Source organism: Melopsittacus undulatus, chromosome 10 (genome assembly GCF_012275295.1).
Source record: "Melopsittacus undulatus isolate bMelUnd1 chromosome 10, bMelUnd1.mat.Z, whole genome shotgun sequence".
NCBI classification, from domain to species: Eukaryota; Metazoa; Chordata; class Aves; order Psittaciformes; family Psittaculidae; genus Melopsittacus; species Melopsittacus undulatus.
In genome coordinates this window covers 8,768,433-8,788,651 of record NC_047536.1, presented here as the reverse complement: position 1 = coordinate 8,788,651, position 20,219 = coordinate 8,768,433, and the positions used below count along the sequence as shown (strand labels likewise).

At 42.7% G+C, this 20,219-nt stretch overlaps 1 protein-coding gene across 1 annotated transcript in view; it reads right to left on the bottom strand.

Annotated features, from left to right (window-relative positions):
• The window catches only part of UBTD2 (ubiquitin domain containing 2), a 56,800-nt gene extending 36,825 nt beyond the window's left edge, over positions 1–19,975 (bottom strand). Inside the window, exon 1 of the mRNA XM_034066855.1 lies at positions 19,842–19,975. Coding sequence (XP_033922746.1) covers positions 19,842–19,911 — 70 coding nt within the window. The 5' untranslated portion in view covers positions 19,912–19,975. The remainder of the gene's footprint in view (positions 1–19,841) is intronic.
• Between the last annotated feature and the right edge of the window lie 244 nt (positions 19,976–20,219).

The following is a 20,219-nucleotide window of genomic DNA, read 5'->3' as shown; positions in this document are numbered from 1 at the left end:
GCAGAGCTTACTTAAAAATACCCCAAAACCAAAAGAACACCTCCCCAAAAAGCCCCAAACCACTCAAACTCAGTGTTTTCTGTCTCCCTTCATGAGGAGCAATGCAACTAAACAACTTCACTTTTAAAGTACTAAAACCCTTTTCTATCAGCCCCTCAATTCAGTTAACAGGGAAACTTCAGACACAATAGATAATCATAAAGCAGCAAGTTCCTCAAACTGGTCAACTCCATGCCAGCGTATTGCTGTGATGCAAGCATATGCCTGCTGCTCCATGCCAGCAGCATGGACCAGTCTCATTTGCTACTGTGGATTTAATATAAGGTAAGATCTAATGTTCCCAGTTGCAAAGAACTGTGTCCTGGCTCAGAAGCCCCCTTCCTCCTCAATAACATTCTCCCTCTGACCACTGCATAACAAGGATTTATTTGAACTGCTAAGGAAGGATTTAAAGACTTTTACTGCAGGCTCCTCCTGTCATAAAACTTACAATTGGAAGTGCTGGAAGTGCTTCTCTGCACATTAACAGCCAAGCTTTGAGCAAGGCACAAATCAGAGTCTGGCTCAGCGGCAGTTACACTGAAGCTTTGCTTTTTGTGTTGGCCTAAGCCATGGGAGCGGCAGAGCCGGTGCCAGCTTGTCACACAGCCACAGACCAACCACACAAGGTCATCACCAATTCTCTGGGTTCGGTGAAGTGACAGACGGGGACATCTGCTGTACATCTGGTCTGCGTTTAACACACCCGGAGAACTTCCAGCACCAGGGCAATTTTCATTTTAGAAAAAAAAGGAAAATCAAAGGCAGCCGCAGCCTTATCTTTCATCCTGCTGGAATTATGGGAAGCGTGGAGGTGATAATTCTCTTTGAACAATGCAGCCAGCTCCACCCTGATTAGGTGCAACTGCACTAAAGCCAGCCAGAACAGCCTCCTCAGCAGACCGTTTGTGTACTCATGATGCTGCAACTGGTGAAGACTTTCTGGGCGATGTCACTAGTGAATTTACTTTACTACAAGTAAACCCAGACTTCTGCAGCTCTTAACCCATTTACTGGGCCAGAAGGAAGGACAGTAAGGGAAAAGCGGAAGCATTTCAATGCTCCAACAGAAACAAGCGTCAGCACCATCAAGATTCAGATCTAGTTTCAACATAATTTAAACCTTTTTAGGTCACCACTGTGGCTCAGTGCTACCTAGGAAAATTTTAAACCTAACAGAGATCCTAGAAATCCATACGGTTCCCCAACAGTAAAACTGCTTAGGAGGAGCTGCAGAAGTCAGCACAATTTTCAGATCCATCTCACCACAGTGTTCATTTATGTCAGGCTTTAAAACTTTAAATTTAACATGTTCTGTGTAAAAAGGTGGAATGCACAAGACAGATGACCAGTTTAATGCTCCTCATGAATACGCAGGTGAGCATGGCATTCCTTTCCATGTCGCTTTGCCACGTACAGCAGTTCCAAGTTCCAGAACAAAATGAACGAAAAAGCTTCCAAGTTGGTAACTGTTTTTACAGTGACCAATGATTAAATCAGCTTAGTTACAGAACTTAACACCACATCTTGAATTTATTCCAGTGTCACAGTTATTGGCAGGGATAAAGTTTCGCATTAGCCAATTAACTAAATGCACTATTACTGTATCTCAGCTACTTAAGCTCATCAGTAAATTAAAGAGCTCAGTAAAAGCTGAAAATAGGAATCTTACTTGACACACATACCAAACATACATTATCTTAATGATTTAATTTTACAGCTCCATCTTATGTTCCACAGGTGCCATTTGGAAAACTGAAAGGCAATTGCTTGGTTTGAGGAACAGGTGATGCATAAGCAAGCATTTAAAGATTTAATCTAAGAAATTTTATTTCTTAGAATGATACTTGCTGCTTTGCTAAGCTCTGTTTTACAAGGTAGTTTTCCATGACAGAATTACCATTTCACACTCACTACAAATTGCTTCTGTATCAATTTTTAGATGCTTTCGACATGGTTCGCATTTAAGAAGAGTTTTATCTTAGTCTCTAACTAAAACCTACCACTCATTTACCCAAGGACTATACCCTGGTAACTTCCAAGAAGTGTGTCTGCCCATGCAAGCTGCACAAGGCAAACCTGTGGGCACACAGCCCTGCCAAGCACCTGCAGCTGAGACAGATGTGTAACAGTGGGATAATGCATTCTCATCACTTCTCTGATGTCAAGCTTCTTTCTGCAAAGCAGTCTCTCAACTGGGTCTTTGGAGTAAGTGGTAACGTCTTCTTTAATAGCCACCAAGTCAGTCCTGCCATACACAGCACCAGCACACCAGTGATTTAGGAGCAGAAAGTCAAGTACTCCACTTGTTGATGTGTATCCTATCTAAGGTCACACAGCAAAAAACACGAAACCCCAACATCACTCCAGACTACCCCAGAATGCAGACCTTGTTTTCTATCTACCACCAAGCCCATCTTTTGGGGATATTTGTCCTTTCTGGAAAGTTTATGGCCACAGGATAAAAAATCCTCAAGGTCTCATGAGATTTCATTTCTGAAGCAGGTTGATTAAAAACAAAAACAACTCACCCAAACCCCAGACTAACAAACCTCCGCCTCATGTTTCAGTTGCCCTTAGCATAAGAGATTCTTCATCCACAAACAAGGTTTTTACTTGCTACAGTATTTCAACTTAGCAGGAGTCATCTTCCTTCACTACTGTCCCTTGTTTCCTATTAGTAAAAAGCAACTCATCACAACATTACCAAATCAGGATGACCATAGAAGCTAAACAATCACATCACTGAGCTGCCAGGTACTCCCGAACAGCGAGTACCAAAAGTAGTAGGCCCATTTTAACGTTCATACATTTGACTGTGCACACTTAACATCTACAGGGTGGAAGTCTGGCAGACTGGTGGCTTAACGCCCCAGTGAAAACCAAAACCATTCATTTACTTCTCTTCTTCAGGCAGCATTTTCTGGATCCACAATCCAGTTAACAAAGTTGAAAATTCATTCATAGAAGTACATATGCTTGCAGCCTAAGCAAATTCCAGGCTTGAGTTCTACAGTACACCATCTAAACCAAGTGGGGGGAAAAAACAGTGGATCCAACCCTACATTTGATTTTCACCCCATGTGAAAGATAGAATTTGCCTTAAAACAATGTGCAAAAGAGCCACAGAATCTAAAGCAGAGACTGGAACCTGCCTAGGTGGCTGCATTAGGTGATAAAATCAAAGCAGTTACTTGCAGGAGTGGTGGGGACCCAGGACCAGTTTATAGCAACTGACTGACAGCTCTGTTCTCCAGATGGAGATTACAAAACACAGGAGGAAGACGAAACCTAAACCCTAAAATGACAGCAGTTGAGAGAGAGTTCTATGTTAGGACTACCTGAGAGCATGGAAACAGGACAAAGACTACTACAGCTAAATTGGATGATTTCCCTACCACCCATCCACATATCCCGTCCTGTGTATATGCAGTTACCCTTCCGTGCCATACGATGCCACATCTCTTCTGAAGACTGCTACTCTACACTGACAAGGTGGCATCTGTTGTCCCACCTCTGGTTTCCATGGAGATTTAATTATGCACATCACAGAATCATGGAATGTTTTGGGTTTGAAGGGACCTTAAAGCTCATCTAGCTCCAACCCCCTGCCACAGGCAGGGACACCTTCCAATAGACAAGGTTGCTTAAAGCCCCTTGAAAGAAAGGCTAAAACACACCGTGAGTTTCCTAGTTAAAACTTGTTTCCAACTGCCTTCTCCAAGGAGGAAGATTTCAGGGAGAGAAAAAGCACCATGCAGAATCACTGCTCATCAAAGGCTGAACAAAGCTCCCATTTATTTTCCAATACTTACAAAGGAAAGGAAACAAATCATATCCAAGAATTAAAAAAATATATTTCCACTACCTATTCTTCTGTATTCAGATTAAGGACTTATTTTATGCTGTTTTGTCACATACTTTAGTAAGTAACAAAAGTGTAATGATAATAATTACATCATTAATTAGCACAGTTACCACTGAATAATCCTTCTTTGGATGTTAAATGCAAAGAATTTCCTCTTGTGTGCACTCTTTGTACATAATACGAGATGGCAAAACGAGTATCATACAAGGCTGATGTGAACACAAACCCTGCATTCAAGGGTTTGGGGTTTCTTTAGCAAAGGACAAGCTGGGCATATTCTACAAGTTTAATTATCTGCTGTTCAGATTAATACTGATATAGTTCACAGGACAGGCTGGATATCTGCAAGTAAGATTTCTTTAAAGCTGCACAAAAAGTATCTAATGTTTTTTGTACCATTTACTAATAATGCCCAGGCAACTTCAGAAGATCAAGCTACCTTTTGAAAAACACTTGTCAGCCTCTCAGCCATAAGGACTCCTACCTTTAATGTAGACTTTTTGTTAAGAAAAATATATATATTCCAGAGTTAGAGACAAGTAATAATATATAAGGATACCAGTACATTCTTAGGTAATTAGAAAGCTATTTTTCAACTTCCTAACCTAGAACAAAAACTATGCAGGCCTTTATTGCATCCTGAATATATATATATATATGTGTCTCTCATACAACCAGACAAAACACTACTGTTAAATGAGAGCATTTCAACAAAGTAGCCTTAAAACTACATCTTTTCAAGGCCATTTTAATCTCCTGTGGATGTACTCAGGAAAAAAAATAGACCTATTATAGGCTATGGTCAAGGATTATTGATGTGATCCAACTTTAAGCATTTAACTGAAATTGCCTGAATTATAAGCATAAACAAGGCAGCCTCCTCTGAGCAATGCTGAGCATAGATGTCAGCTTCTGCTGTGAACCTGCTTTTGCAGAAGCCTGTTACTTTCCATGAGATGGAAGGACCTTGGAGTAGGCACAGGAAACTGCCCCCTTTATTTAAATTGCTCAAATGAAAACAGATTAAAGCATCCAGAGCCTTTCCACCTTTAGCAAATTCGTCTGACCTTTTTGAAAAGTCCCTGAGCATGTAAGTCTTTAGTTCTATTAATGGACTGAGCGATGCTTGCTCTGCACCAAAGGGCAGCGCTTCCATTGGACACAACAGCACATCCCCAAGTGATTTCCTTTCAAGTGAAAAGATCACTACAGAATATAATTTTATTGAAAATACATTTATTTCTCAACAATTCAGAGCATACTAAAACTGGCAGTGCGATAGTATTGGCTGTTAAATACACACTAACAGCTGAAGTAGGTATTGATCACAGGCTCTGCTTGCCTTTTCTAAAAAGGTACTCACCCTAATACTTCAAGGAGCTTATTTCTCCAGTATCATCATCTACTCATAAACAAAAGCAGCATCGCTCATCAGGAGAGATGCACTTTCCACATTTTTTCACAAATTATTTAGACATGAGTGCTGTAATAGCAGATTAAAGTCAGTTTATGCCGATTCTGGACTTCAAAGGTAAGTGTCTGTAGGAAAAGTCTTTGGTTCCAAGCTAAAGGAAGCATGAAACAGGCCCTCTTCTCACCCCTTTTCTTACTTAGAGGAAAAATAAGCCTAACTTCAAATTTAAGGATGAGAACTTTGGTAACTGATTGCTGGCTACAGCAGTTACCAGAAGAACACACAAAAACAGCTGGATGCAAGCTCATTCCAGATTCACCCAGCTTGCTCAATTAATGACTGTGCTCTAACGAGCAAACCATGCCCATGAAGTGCTGCTTCTGCAGCTCCAATCAAGGGTGCCTCAAACACCAGATCCGGAAGAACTGGGGCTGCATTTCAGATTCCACCACAGCACGCAAATTGTCAACATTAAAGAAATCCTTTCAGATCCCTCAGCAAACAGAATAAATATACGAAGAAAGCATTTAGGTTTCCTTGCTTTTAAAGGCCTGTATCAAAGTAGGACTGGAAAGAAAGCCTACATCAGGGACTTCAGCAGACTGAGCAGCTGTCAGTTCAGGCCAGGCCCCAGGCAGTGATTTCATCCAACAGTAGCTTCTCTCCTGCTAACTTTAAGCTGTAGCTTTGGTTCATAAAACTATGGCCAGTGTCCAGGACCCTCCTTATTACAGCAATATTTAGGCACTACTAGCAACAGAGGCTATTAAAATAATAATCAGAAAGGCAGTAAGAAATAAGAGATTTCTTTGCTGTGGGAAGAATAATCTCTGCTGGGATACATCCAAGATGAACACCAGCTACTTAGAGACGACTGAAAAAGTCCAGTAGGAAGAATCCTCTTTTCATGTTCTCTTCACACTGAACCTAGAAATTTGAGCTCCAGTATTCTGAACCAACTCTATTTTTATGACAGAGCTAAAGCTAAAGTAATTTCCCCACCCTACAGCACAGCACTTTCCTCTTGGTTATCATAGAAGAGCTGGTATCTTTGAACTTGTTAGATATCTACACCTGCAACAGCAGGAATTGATCCAAACTTCCCCAAGCCCTTAATCAAAATTACCACTTCAAGAAAGCCATTAAAATACATATGTTTTCAACAATCACTCTGTTTGGAAAAGCTAGACCTAGGAACATTTAAAGACTGGTCAACAACACAGCCAGTACTCATTTGATCAGTCTCAGCTGTATTTCTACAGAAAGTGGATGCTGCAATATTAACCAAAACAACCAAACCCTGTATAATCCAAAGGTTTTAACCTGTGTAAAAGCTAAGGATGAGCATGAGAAAAACGTACCAGAAAATGCATGACTGAGTAGCATTCACTCCAGCTCCCCCAGCCAAAAGAATTCACACGGGCTCATTATTTAGCATCAAAATTGACTAACATAATAATCCACAGTGAAATATCTTGATAGAAAGTTACTTGTTTTGTGAGAAAAACGGTTGATATAAACAAATGAAAGTTGAAAAGTTTCTTAACAAGAGTCAGAGAAAGAACAGTGCAGACACCCAAATCTGAACTGCATGGGAAGAGTTCCTTCAGTTGGAAAAAAATCCTCATATTAATTCATAATAATGAAATGTGACTGCACCAAGCAGCTAGATGTGCACTTTATTAATGGGAGATGAATTCAGCTTGGAAATCTGGCAGGCAGAGCAATCAGATAGCAACAACATACTTGAGTAGGCAAACCTGGAAAGAGTTAAGACCAGATTAAATCTCTTGGTAGAATTTCTAAGACAGAATATTCTGTTTGACACAGCACTGAACTAGGAAATACAGAAGACTTTGCTGGCACTGCCATCTTGGACTTTGTAAAGCCTTGTTTTAAGCTGAATTGTCACTGCTTAATAAAACCTATTAAATAATACTAGGTTTTAACAGGCTTGATTATCAGACAGCAGTGCTTTCAGCATCTCTCTGGGTGTAGCCTGCCAAGAGATGCTACCAAAGTAGGACACTGGCAGGAACTGAAATGCTTCCTCCCCCACCACCAAAGTATCTATGTTTTCCTAATGTAGAGCTCAATGCAAATTATTACACCTTGGTAATAAGTTTCCCACTACAATAAGATAAAATGCTAATGTCATTTCTTCCATAGTCTTGTGGCATGCCATTTTCCCTGAATATAATCATAACATAATTGGAGTTAAAAAACTGCGCTTGCATTCCTAAGCTACACTACCTGTCTTCTTCAGGATACATAAAGCCAAAAAAAGTATATTCCATAAGTGAACAGGTATACAGAATGCAAAATAAACATTCCTTTGTTTTCCAACACAGTATTTTGAAGCACCTGTGGTAAGCATTGCTTTAAATAAGTTAACTTATAAATTCTTGAGAAAAAGTTGCTCCCTGGGAACTGATCATGACTGGTCATGTCATGAGATGGCTGAAGGCTGAGAATGGGGAGTACTAAAGTGCCCACCCATTCTGCATGAGTAATCACTACTTTAAGGTGCAGTGGTCAGGTAGACCCCATCAAAGAGGGTATTTCATTTGGGGTTCACCAATTAATACATCCCCCCCCAGATTTCCACTCCCAGCTGCTTTGGTGAGCAGTCTCCACTTGTGTCAAAACCACTCAGAAATCCTCCCCAGCAGCAATAAGTGACTCCTGCTATGTTAAAGATAAATGGAACCCCAAATCCTGGTTTTTTCAAATGAGTGTTTTCACCACTGCTGGGATCTGACTCTCCAAAAACCAGTGGAGTATTTCACTTTTCAAACAGCCTAAAAAAAACTAGAGTGGTACTTTAACTGCAAGCCATAACCTCTCCTCCTCTTCAACTTAAACCTAATTACTAAAAGGATAGCATTTAGGAGAATTCAGTGCACAAGAGACGAGTCATTCTGCTAGAAAGGGCATGGAACTTCCCGGAAAGACAAAGCACACACAAGTCTTGAGATCTCTCTACTAACATCTTATTGGACTTTGGTGGGTAAAGGCCTACAAAGCCAATCAATGCAGAAGTGAAATGGTACCTTATAAAACATGGGTACCTTGAAGCATTAATTACTGCTAAATAGGCAAGGTAAAAACAACACCAAGATAGTAAGACTCTCAAGAATTCTCCTCTGGTCAAGCTTACTTGACTTAAAACGTAAAAGGATAGTTCAGAAAATGCAGAATTTTCTCCCACCAAACCTGTATGGGCTAGTTATAACACTGTAAATTCTTTGGGGCCACAACTATTCCTTTGCTTCAATGCACTCACAATTCATAAGCTGGCCCAACAGAGACCCAGACTAGAACTTGTGCTCAGAAACAGCATGATTTCATAAAAAGGACATGGAACTGCTGGAACAAGTCCAGAGGAGGGCCACGAGGATGATCAGGGGACTGGAGCACCTCCCTTATGAAGACAGGCTGAGAAAGTTGGGGCTGTTCAGCCTGGAGAAGGCTGCTTGAAGACCTCATAGAAGCCTTCCACTATCTGAAGGGGGCCTATAGGGATGCTGGGGATGGACTCTTCATTAGGGACTGTAGTGACAGGACAAGGGGTAATGGGTTCAAACTTAAATAGGGGAGGTTTAAATTGGATATAAGGAATAAATTCTTTACTGTTAGGGTGGTGAGGCACTCGAATGGGCTGCCCAGGGAGGTTGTGAATGCTCCATCCCTGGCAGTGTTCAAGACCAGGTTGGACGAAGCCTTGTGTGCCATGCTTTAGTGTGAGGTGTCCCTGCCTATGGCAGGGGCATTGGAACTAGATGATATCGACATCCTTTCCAACCCTAACTATTCTATGGTTCTGTGATTCTATGATTCCAGCTGTAAGCACGTGTCCCCAAAGAAATGTGATTTTAAAATCCATGAGATACACACAAGGTCACAAAACGCTGGAGTTTCTCTTTAAGTAGCATATCTTGGTAGCATGTCTCTCTGTAAGAAACAAAAGACAGAAAAACTTTTGGAAACCTGTACCTAGACACATGGCATTATTTACATCATCCTCTCTCCAAAGTGGTGGTGGCCCAGGAAGCTCTGCTACAGTTGAGAAGAACCTCATATATTTTCTAGGGGTTCATGCCATTTAGAAGAAAAAAGAAAAGATGACCCAAATACAACTGAATTGCTTTTAGAGTTCTACAGGAAAATAATCTTTCTGTACAGTGCATTGCTTTTTCTCAGTTTGAGAGAAAGCACTTGTTCAGAAAGTCTCTACCATGAGCCAGAGTTCAAGAACTAGATTATTTACACCTCAAGGACTTTCATTCCAGTACTGCCTTGCAATACCAAACCACAATATCCATGCTCACTTGTTCTGACAATGCTGCTGCTCCTTCTTCCTCCCACAGGAGAGACTAAAATGGGGTATTTTCTCTAGTTCCATTCTGAAGGAGTTCCAGCTAAAGAAAAAAAAATGATCCTGCAGTATTTTTGGAGCTATTTTTGTGATGTAGTATCAGTGCAGCAGCTGGAGTATCCTGGACATGTTCAACAAATGTGCTTGTTTCAGTTGTGTTAAAGCAGTGATAGGATGTTGCATTAAGTAACATCAGTGTGAGGCTATACAATGTGTGACTGATTTAAAGCACATGATTTAATCAAGCAATGCTATTTCAATAGTCATGTGGTTTTCTGTTGCAGTTCAAGCTGTTTTGGCACCAGAACTAGTTTTAGATTTGGATAAAGACACAATGGAGATGCATCATTCACATCTACAGATGTGAAAAACCCAACACACAAATGGCTAAGTTAACTCATCTTAAATGAGTATTTAAACCTGTTTTGGAATAATATCCAGTATTGATAAGCACTTTACAAAACATATTTTTATTTGGTAAGTGCTTGTATTTATAGCAACCCATGTTCTTTTAACGTACTCCTGTAGGCACATAGCAGAAAAATACAAAAAATGCAGTCTGTTATGTATCTTCCTGAGCCAAGTCATCAACATGCAATTCACAAGTGAGTTCCATCTCTTTAAAAACAAAGTTTTAAATAGATATTTGACAGCTTTCCCCTTCTTCACCCCTCAAAGCGCTAACCCTCAGTTGGGACCTGTGATTTACCACCCCTTCAGCAGGTTTGCTCATTACATGCACTGGACATATGTAATGCACAGGCAAAGAATGAGATCTGCTCACCCTCAGCAAGCAGGGCACTCCTGAACAGGCAACCAGACCAAATCCGGGAACAGCAAAGGATGCTGCTACTTAGAGGTGTGAAGCACTGGAGTGCTAAGCTTCATCTGAACGTATGTTTAACTACTGCTGCCGCCGAATATAGCCTCCTTGTGAATACATCCAGCAAGAGCTGGCGAAATTGTTAGTCAAATCTTCAGATAACATTTATGGTTTCCTAACTGCTTAACATACATGCTACACTTTGCTTCCCATTAACACTTCCAAACTGCTTATTGCCCATGTCTTCTCAGTCCATGCGTTAACAAACTTGGAGCATCCAGAGCTTGCAATTAGTAGAAACAACACTTGAACCTGCACCAAAAAAACCAAAACATGCTTCCATGTTCAGAGACATGGGTAGTGCCCCCTCCCTACTTCTAGCATGGCTCTGAGGCCCTTCTTGTTCCCTATGGGGGAGAGGGATACAGCACAATGACTCCTACGAGAGAGGTTCAGAAGCATTTGGTGGTTGAGAGCCCAACTGACAGCTAAGCATTCTGCATGAAAGATGTTATCCTGACACACACGGCTTTTACTTGTACCAGAGATGAAGCAGATATACCTGAGAACACACCGATGGCATTAAGTCCAACATCTATGATACAGGCAGCACTTTTCTATACCTCTGCCAAGAAATACTTCATGCAGTACATATGAAGTGTGTGAATTAACAATTTTTACTTAAATCATTTACCTTGTCACCAGCCAGCCATTACCCTGTGATAGCCGATGTTCTATAGTAGGCTCAGGCGCTTAAGCAGCAGTGTGTGGCCAAAAAACAACTAGCAGGAGAAAATGGCATTCACCAGCTGCAGGTACTATCTGCTATTTTGTAGGTACTCGTTTACAAAAAGACTGTATTTACCCATACAGACAAGAATTCACAGGAGATGATAGTTCTGTGGTGGAGAAATAAAGTGACAAAGTAAATGCCATGAGAGATCCTTCTGAATCCAGAGTGCCCTTGATCACAGCGTGAGAGCAGAAATTGAGCTCCATGACTGGATTTTAAAAATACAAAGGAAAGAAGCTTCCAACCCCAAGCTACTGCGCTCTGCTCCCGATGCTATCTCAGGCCCCAGAGTGTTCTCAAAGAGCACTCATCTCTATTGGGAAAAGGTGAAAAATGCCTTCCTGCATGACACGCTGTCTGAGCTGAGAGAATTATTTATAGTCGCTGTGTTTCTTTTCAATTATTAAACTGTAAGTTGTTACAAACTATAAAATGTTTATCATTTCATGGAAACTATTTTTGTTATTTATAGAAAAACATCAATAACAGTAGACTGAATGTATATACATAAGGATAAACTTTCCCTATTAAATAAGGCAAAGATAACATGCAATCTGCAGCATTGTATGATACGCTTCCACATTTTAGTCTCCAATCTTTTCCCCCTGGGCTGCACCTGTTCTCGCAGAACACTACTGAAGCACTTCACTACCATTTGTGAAGTGCCTTTCCTTTCATATTTGAGAATGTGGGAAAACCACATGATAGATCATGCTGAAACTCCCCAAACCCCTCCCCTTCTACCTAATTTTCAGCACAAGGATGTCTATATATACATTTATATATATATATGTAAAATCCTTCCTCACATCTGACTTCCTATGGAAGCGAAGAATCATTTACTGAGAACTGTGCCCATCTCCTCCCATAAATGACTTTCAAGCAGGGCTTTGATTTTTTCCTTTTAAATCATATTTACCAATATGGAAGGAGCTGAGATGGGAAAAGAATGAAGGGAGGAGCTGTTAAAGCGATCTAATACGCAAGCACAGCAGCAAGGATCTGCATCCCCACCAGTATTTCTACCTTATGAAATACAATTTTCAAATGCTTTACATTAGGCTCTAATAGGTCAACTGGATGTAGAACAGCTCCTGCAAATTAATACCATGTATTAATTGCTCATGCACTTATTACCTGCAGAACCTGCCATGCCCCTGCATCTCTCAATACTGTGAAGTCTCGGGAGGACTAGCTACTCATCATTTTAAGTATTTAAGGTAGCCTGAGAAACTCCAGTGCCATTCAGCATTTAAGACATAGTCTTCAATTTGCTTCAAAGGTAGGAAGCAGAACAAAACCCCTTTACGCAGTATGCACTGCCCCATCTTTTGTCTATCCCTCAAAGAGGTTTTACATAAACCTAATCTGAGTGTGCCAGGAGAGAAAGCTACGACCTGGCTAACAGCTGTGATCGAGATCAGCCCAGGGTCAGCAGAAGGCAGCAAATGTAAAATGCAGGTTCCAGATGAACCTTAAATAAACCACAGTAGACATCATGCATATTTTACTGCACACAGGTCAAGACAGTAAAATATCAAGTTACGTACTACACTATAGGTATTTTCCATTGACTGTACAAGCAGTGTAATGAGCACACACACTGCTTTTGGATGCTTCACTTCTACTGATACTGGTAACTCAGGATGAAGCACTGAATTAGATTCTGTACTTCTCACACTGGAAACACAATCACAATGTGTTCCTTAAAAACAAACACACAAAAACCCACCTCCACTTTTTCTGCTTCCCAAGTAGGAGAACATTTCTCTTTCTTCAAATCTTAGATGTCAACCAGACAACATACAGGTTGTAACATACAGTTACAGCTTCATCTACTATTGCGGATGAAGCTTTAACTGAAAACATCAAAATGCAAGTAAAGCGTTTCATTGAACATCCATAAATCAGGTTACTGACTTCAGCTTTCTTATATCTCCTTGTATTCCACCCGCTTTGCAGAACGGGTCATTTCATAGCCTTTCCCTTCTGATTTCAGGCAATTGAGCCTCATCACTCTCGCCATGCTCCCATGCCAAGAGATGCCAGGCGCTAACCTCCCACCAGTGGGACCACCAGCCGTGGCCCTGGCACTTTCCCAGTGAGTGAATCCAATGTGCCCTGCACACTCGTTCCCAACACCAGCCCTGCCAAGTCACAATACAAGCACCAAAGTCTTATTATTGCTGTAAGCAAACAAGAGCCCACAGGCTTTCAGTAAACAAAGCAAGCAGATGCCTCTGAAAGCCCACTGTACACATGCAATGCTCACATCGCCCTGGCATCCACCCAAGTTCAGCATCTTTCCACATGCTGAAATTCAGCATCCCAAACTAGCAAGACAACCCTGAGAACCACCTCATCCGCCTGCTTACTCTATTTTTACTACAGTTATGATGACTACAGCTGTCTAAATGAAGCAGCTTTTAAAACTAGAATTAAGAAGACTGAGAAAGCTCAATTTCATAATGTGACTTTTGCAAAAGAAGAAACCTACACAGCTTCCAGCTGAAAATAAAACAAAAGCTGTAAACCTCCACAAGCTTCACCCGAAGCACCTGCTTGTAGGAAAGATGAAGGTGAACCAAGGACTCCTGCCCTTAAATTGCCACACACCAACTTCCCTGTTTCATCCTGGCTGCTGGATGGCAAAACTCCCCCATGAAAATGCTCTTCCCTTTGCCAGACAGGGATGAGACCAGCACTGGGAAGAGAAAGCTCATGGCTGTGCACCCAGCTGCGCCTCTTCTCAGGGAACACCCCAAGGGAAGGAAAACCCAGCCCTTCCTGAATTTTCTTTCAGAGCAGTACTTCAGCCATGCTACATGGATGTGGAAACAGTGGGATCTGGCTTTTCTGCAGGAGAAGATGGACATACTGCACCAGCCACGTTCAAAAAGTCATTCTGAATCTAGTGAGAAAGAACTGGGAGGATCATGAAGTACCAACTGGCCAGTACAGAATACCTTCCTATAGCAGGCATAAACAATTTGAATTTTTAAACAAACAAATAACTAATTTACTTAAGGACTAAGGAAGGAGGTAAAGAAGTATTTGTATCAAAGGAGTCTGAATCTTAAGGCAGTGAAGCAGAGGTAGCAAGTTGGAAACAACTGCCTGAAAATGTGACTGACTTTTACACATGGCAGCTGTCTACAAGAGGGTGAAAGTTTCAATTGAAGCCTTCAAGTATCACAGTCCTTTTTTGTTTATAAAGCAGCGAAGGAGCAGTTGCATTTATTTCTCACACACAGGCTTCTGGTCAGAAGTTTTTCAGATACTTATTTTCTTGCAGGAGCTGGGTAACCAGACTGGCTGTGGCCAAGTCGATCCTTCCTTGTACATGCAAGAAGACTTGCAGGAATTGGCAAGACTTAACTATAAGGCAAATCTTTATTTCTGGCTTCAACTGTATTATAATTTGTGACTCACGAATTATATTATTCAACATTCCCAAGAAAAATAATAGCTATCATGTTACCTGCTGCATTAAGAGCAGATCATTGGCTTTCAGATTTTATTCAAACAGGCAACTGATATTTTTCCATTTATCCGAAGTCTCCAAAGCACAATGAACATATAATTTATTATATTAAATATTCAGCAAAGGAGGACATTGGTGCTTTGAACACTGACATCCCAAACAGAGAAACTGAAACAAATCACTTCATCTAGAAACCAAGCAAACAATAACATAGGAACACCAAAAAGAAAACTGAACAGCTGTGCTCATCAGCCTTTACTAACAGTGAAAGTAACACCTTATTTCATTTCCTAAGACTTACTTGTTATCACCTGAAAACAAAACCAGTGTCTATTAGTTTACATATGAAAAGTGACATACCATCAAAGTGATATTCTAGTAGAAAAATACTGTGGACTGAATTATCAGCCATTCTCAGCACAAGATCCACAGATCCTAAGAATCTCAAGGGGGCTATGGATGCCCAGCCTGCAGGAAACCAAGTCATTAAAGGTTCCTTTTATTACAAAGCCCTGACAAAAACCACACGTACTCTTGGGGAGCTCATGAGAGAATCAGAGCAAGTTGGAAGAGCCATGCTAAGCTTTTCTTATTATTAAAAAAAAAGCCACAGCAAGACCCAGCAGCTAATGCCAGCTCTGATTTAATGAGAGTTTTGCAAAAACGCATCCAGCACAATATTACAGGGTTGCATTACAAACCAACAGGGACAAACTGACATCTACAGCTACCTCCTTTAGATGGGAATGAAACCCCAAGGTGCTGTGTGTAGGCACCCACCATCACAGCTTGTAACTAACAGCCAAAACGCAATCTGGAAGTGGGAGACACTGACTGCTCTGATTATGAGGGGTAGGCACCAATGCTATTAACTGCTCAGTCATGAGATACTTGCTTAACCCCCCCATGAAAGCCATGCATAGCCCTACAGTATTAGTCCAATTGTGAGCAACAAATCTGACTACTTAATATGCAAATTCCCTTGGTCAGTCTTCCATAGAAGCACCATGAAAGCAGTTATTGTAACTTTAAATTAGACATGTGATAAGCAGCACTGCACAGCACTCTAAAGGAAATATTTAAGAAACTGCTGTCCAGTTACCAAAAGCAGAGGTTGAGTACATAATTTGGCTTTCTAGAAGTTAACAAAGCTCCAGCACTACATCAAATACTGCAGGAGGAATTTCAAGTTTTAATAATCTCCTATTGCAGCACGTCAGTCAAATATGCAGCCCTATTTCCACTTGTCCCCATTATCACTGCTGGGTGAAAGGGGCAGCAGTAAAGAAGACAAATTTCAAACAGAATCAGCATCTTTTATAACAAAGAAGAGCGATAAGAACTCCAGCAGGCAGGCGAGCATCGTGTCAGGGAGAGCGCAGCAGCAATCAGACAGCTGCAGCCAAAAGCCTTAATGTGTAATGACTTGTCATGCCCCCACTTCTAGACGCTGGATTTCCTGCCCTTTCGTTACTCCACACAAATAACTGTCTCACTGAACTTTACCAAGACAAAGTAATATGCAACTTCTAACAGGGGTAAGAGTTTGCCAGAAGAAAATGAATGGGTTCATGTTTCTTCTTTTCCTTCCCACTGCTCCCCTCCAAAGAAAGAAAAGAAGTGCAAGATGATTCCTCCAGAAATGACTTGCCTGTGGAGATGGCAAGTTGGAAATCCAAGTTCTCCTGGTTTTGCTAAACTGAACATAAGAGATAAGCTGTTAAACCTTAGGTAAAGGAACAAGTGCAGAGTTTTCCAGCAGTTTATTCTAAACCTCGTGCTCTTCCAAAGAGCAAACACACCTGAAGAAGTCATGTAAGTGGTCAGAGAACAACTACGTCTCTGCCAGCCTCACCATCCTGCAAAAAAGTCACCTTTGACTAGGCACAGCAAGAAGAGATACGGTGCTCAGCTCCTAAAAGTTTGGAACATCAGATGGTAGACAGCTGAGCTAAAGAGATGAGGGGAGAAAACCATGTGTCTATAAATCACCTAACAATCGTCTTTTATTCTTCCTTGTATCTCCTTTAATCCATCTCACCATCCAGGATACCCATCCACAACACACTCCGATGGTACTAAGCACCAAGACAGGAACTTTTCCTCAATACAACAAGCAACATTCCATTGAAACAAAAACCTGCTAAAAAGAGCAGTGATAATGAAACAGCTGGTACCAATCTGCAAAGACCATTTAATTTCCAGCAGGATGGGCAGAGCAGCATCTGTTCAATTCTGCGTAAGAAACGATGACTCCTGCTTCGGTCAATGCAAATAGAAACGTGCAATAAGCTGCTACACCCATAGGAGAGCTGGTATTTTTGATTAACTCAGTCTTACAGAGACACACAAGAGTATACGCAACAGCTCTCTGGATACATGCAGGCATCCTGACCTTGACACATACCAATAGTTAGAATACAAAGGACATGCAGGTGGTCGGGGCACACTGTCAACTTTGCTGAGCAGCAGAGAAGTATTGGGAAGTGTCAGTGATTGACAAAGGGACCAAGGAGAATACCAGGATGTGACAAATCCTCATCTCGACTCCAGTGATACAATTGAGCAGGATTTCATCAGTCCCCGGAGCAGCGTAACAGACTGAGATCTGTATGAATTTGACTTGAGATCCAGCTCCCACTTTCACACGGCATCAAGCACTGCTATTGTCATCTAATCAGCCTCTTGACCACTCCTAATTCTCCATGAAACTTTTCCGTTCTGGGGGAAAGACAAAGCCGACCCAAAATAAGTCCATCACTAGCAGTGCTCTGATTAGAACAGAGATTTTTGTTCCAAAACACCTTCCTGAGATTTATAGATGGTCTGGCCCTGCTCACTGACAGCAATCTGAAGGTGAATACACCAGACTAGGTCACAGCCCAGGAGCTGGAGGAAATGAGCCTTATACGGGAAACAGGATTAAATCACCTTTCTGTACAGTCTCCAAATCATGTTCACTTGTGCTTTGGCTGGTTCACTTGCTGATGCTTCAAGACATAAGCTCCCTTGAGAGAGCAAGTCAGATTTCATACTTGGCATGGGCACATTTGCAGAATTTGTAAAGCTAAGAATTAGTGCAGACTGGACTTGGCTATCTCAGGAGTCAGATTTATAAAAGATATTCTGAGGTTCTTTCAGCTTAAACTACACCCCCTTTTCTTCTTGTTGAGAGGCAGGAACAGATACGTAACATCACAGAACAGGCTGCTGCACACTATAGCTGATTGTTTAAGACAGTCCTAAGGAACCCATAATTCAACTGAAACTTCATCACTTCTCACTTCAACAAGACAACCTTAAGGAACATTATCCTTAGAGCATGAATCAACATGAGCCAGCTGACATACATTTCACATCTACTGCATCTTGAAAAACCAGGCTGCTGTTCTAATGCACCAAGCACAATAGACTATTTAACCCCAAAGCAGCAGCAGTGGGTCGTGCCGTGCAAACACCAAGCAGGAATGTGCTCCCACTAAGTCCATCCAGGATGGTACTCTGCAAACCACTTGGATGGAGACAGCCCACCTCATGTGCTGCTGCTGGGTGTGCAATAAGGATATTTTACAGTATCAGCCAAACTCTTGTATTTCCTATCTCATTCATTCAATATCACAGGCAAGATAAGAGTGAGGAAATTAAACTGAGGCTATTTCTGTGACATGATCTCACCTTGTAACACCTAGCTAGTGAAGCAGGTCTCACAACAAACAACGTAGCTTTTAATGCTCATTTTTGATCACAATTTTTTAGGAATGTGGTGATTTCTCTTATTCTTTTTCCTTGACTTCTAGTATGGTGTGGTCCTTTCTGCACTGACACCCCTGCATTTTTTACTGGTTTTAGGTAAGTCTGCTTAGTACAGATGCTTTTTAGATAACTCACTTCTTCCTTTTATTTTTTTTTAATAGAGGAAAAGAATAAAGACTCATACTCGCCAAAGTTATAGAATTCTTTTTAAAGACAATGATGTGATTAAATCCTACATCATTCTTAGCAGCTGGACACTGGCATCTCTATGAACAATGTGTCCAGCATTAATTAGCAGGTGGTCGCTTCTGATATAATTGTAAGCAGTGTTTGTGGGATTTTTACAGTATCAAACAACAGCAAAGTCACTGTTATAACAGAATACGGATCAACTGGAGCATCCATAATAAAGCCAGACTCATAATATTCCATAAGGCACAGGGGAAAATGTAGTCCTTGAGGAGCAATTCCCAACCTGAAATCTGTGGCCCCTGCATGTGTAAGGACTACTTGTAAGTCAAATGTCCCGTGGGCAGGCTGACTTTAAGTGACAATAATGCATACACAGCTCAGCTGGAGAACATCAGGGGTCCACAAACCCAAGAACGCTGAGAAAGCAACCATTCAGGCATTTAGGTAGACAAAACCAGAAGGGTAAGGGCCGCTTGCACTGCAGCAGTGTTTCCACATAAGCTCACTAAGTAGGTGTGCTCTTGCACACAAGTGAGAACATGCTGCTCCAGCATCTGAAGTCGCTGGAAATTGATTACTTAGCATGGGCGATTTAGGCTGGCAGAAAGAATCCATCTTTTTTAGAGAGAATAAGAACAAAAATAAACCCCAACCCCGCAGCAGTGCCACGATCTAAGTAATCGGAAGAATTATCTTCTGCACACCGCAAGGAGACGAGCCCAAGGACAACAAAGTTTAGGAGCCCCATGCAGGCCCTTTCCCCAGCCCGTCCATCACTGCACCAACCGCCTGCCCCCGGGCCGTGCCGCGGAGCCCCCACACACCCGGGGCTGCGCCCGCTCTGCTCCCTGCCGAGCTCCGCACACCGCCACCGCCCCGGCAAAGTTGCGGCCCCGGCGGCCGCGCTGGGGAGAGGGTGGGAACCGGGCGCGGAGCCCCGAGGCCGGCGAGCGCAGCGCGGCTCCCCCGCCTGACACCAGCCCCGGGCCCGGCCCCACCGCAGGCCCCGGCCCGCAGCGCCCGTCCCGGGGTCCCCCCGCAGTGCCGGGGGCGGCCCGCCCGACCTCCCCCGCCCAGCCCCGGGGCCCGGCGCTCACCTCCGGTGCCGTCCGAGTTCTCGTTGAGGCTGCCCGAGGAGTCGTGGTGGGAGCCCACACACCCGCCCATGGGGCCCGCCCGGCCCGCAGACCCGCCGCCGAGCCGCCCCCCCACCCCCCTCCCCCTGTAGCCGAGCTCCGCCGCCGGCCGGGCAGGCGCGATGGCTCCGGAGCCGCCTCTTCGGTCTGCAACACCGCCCCCGAGGCGCGTCCTCCTCCCGCCGCCCGGCTCCGCCTCCGGCCCGCTGAGACCCGCCCCGGACCCGGGCTCGACCCGGTCCTTGGCCCCGGTCCGGGCCCGAGGCGGGTGCTGACGGCAGCCACCTCGCCGGGGTTTGAGCCGCTGCAACGCGCAGGCCGGGACGGGCCTGGCTGCGG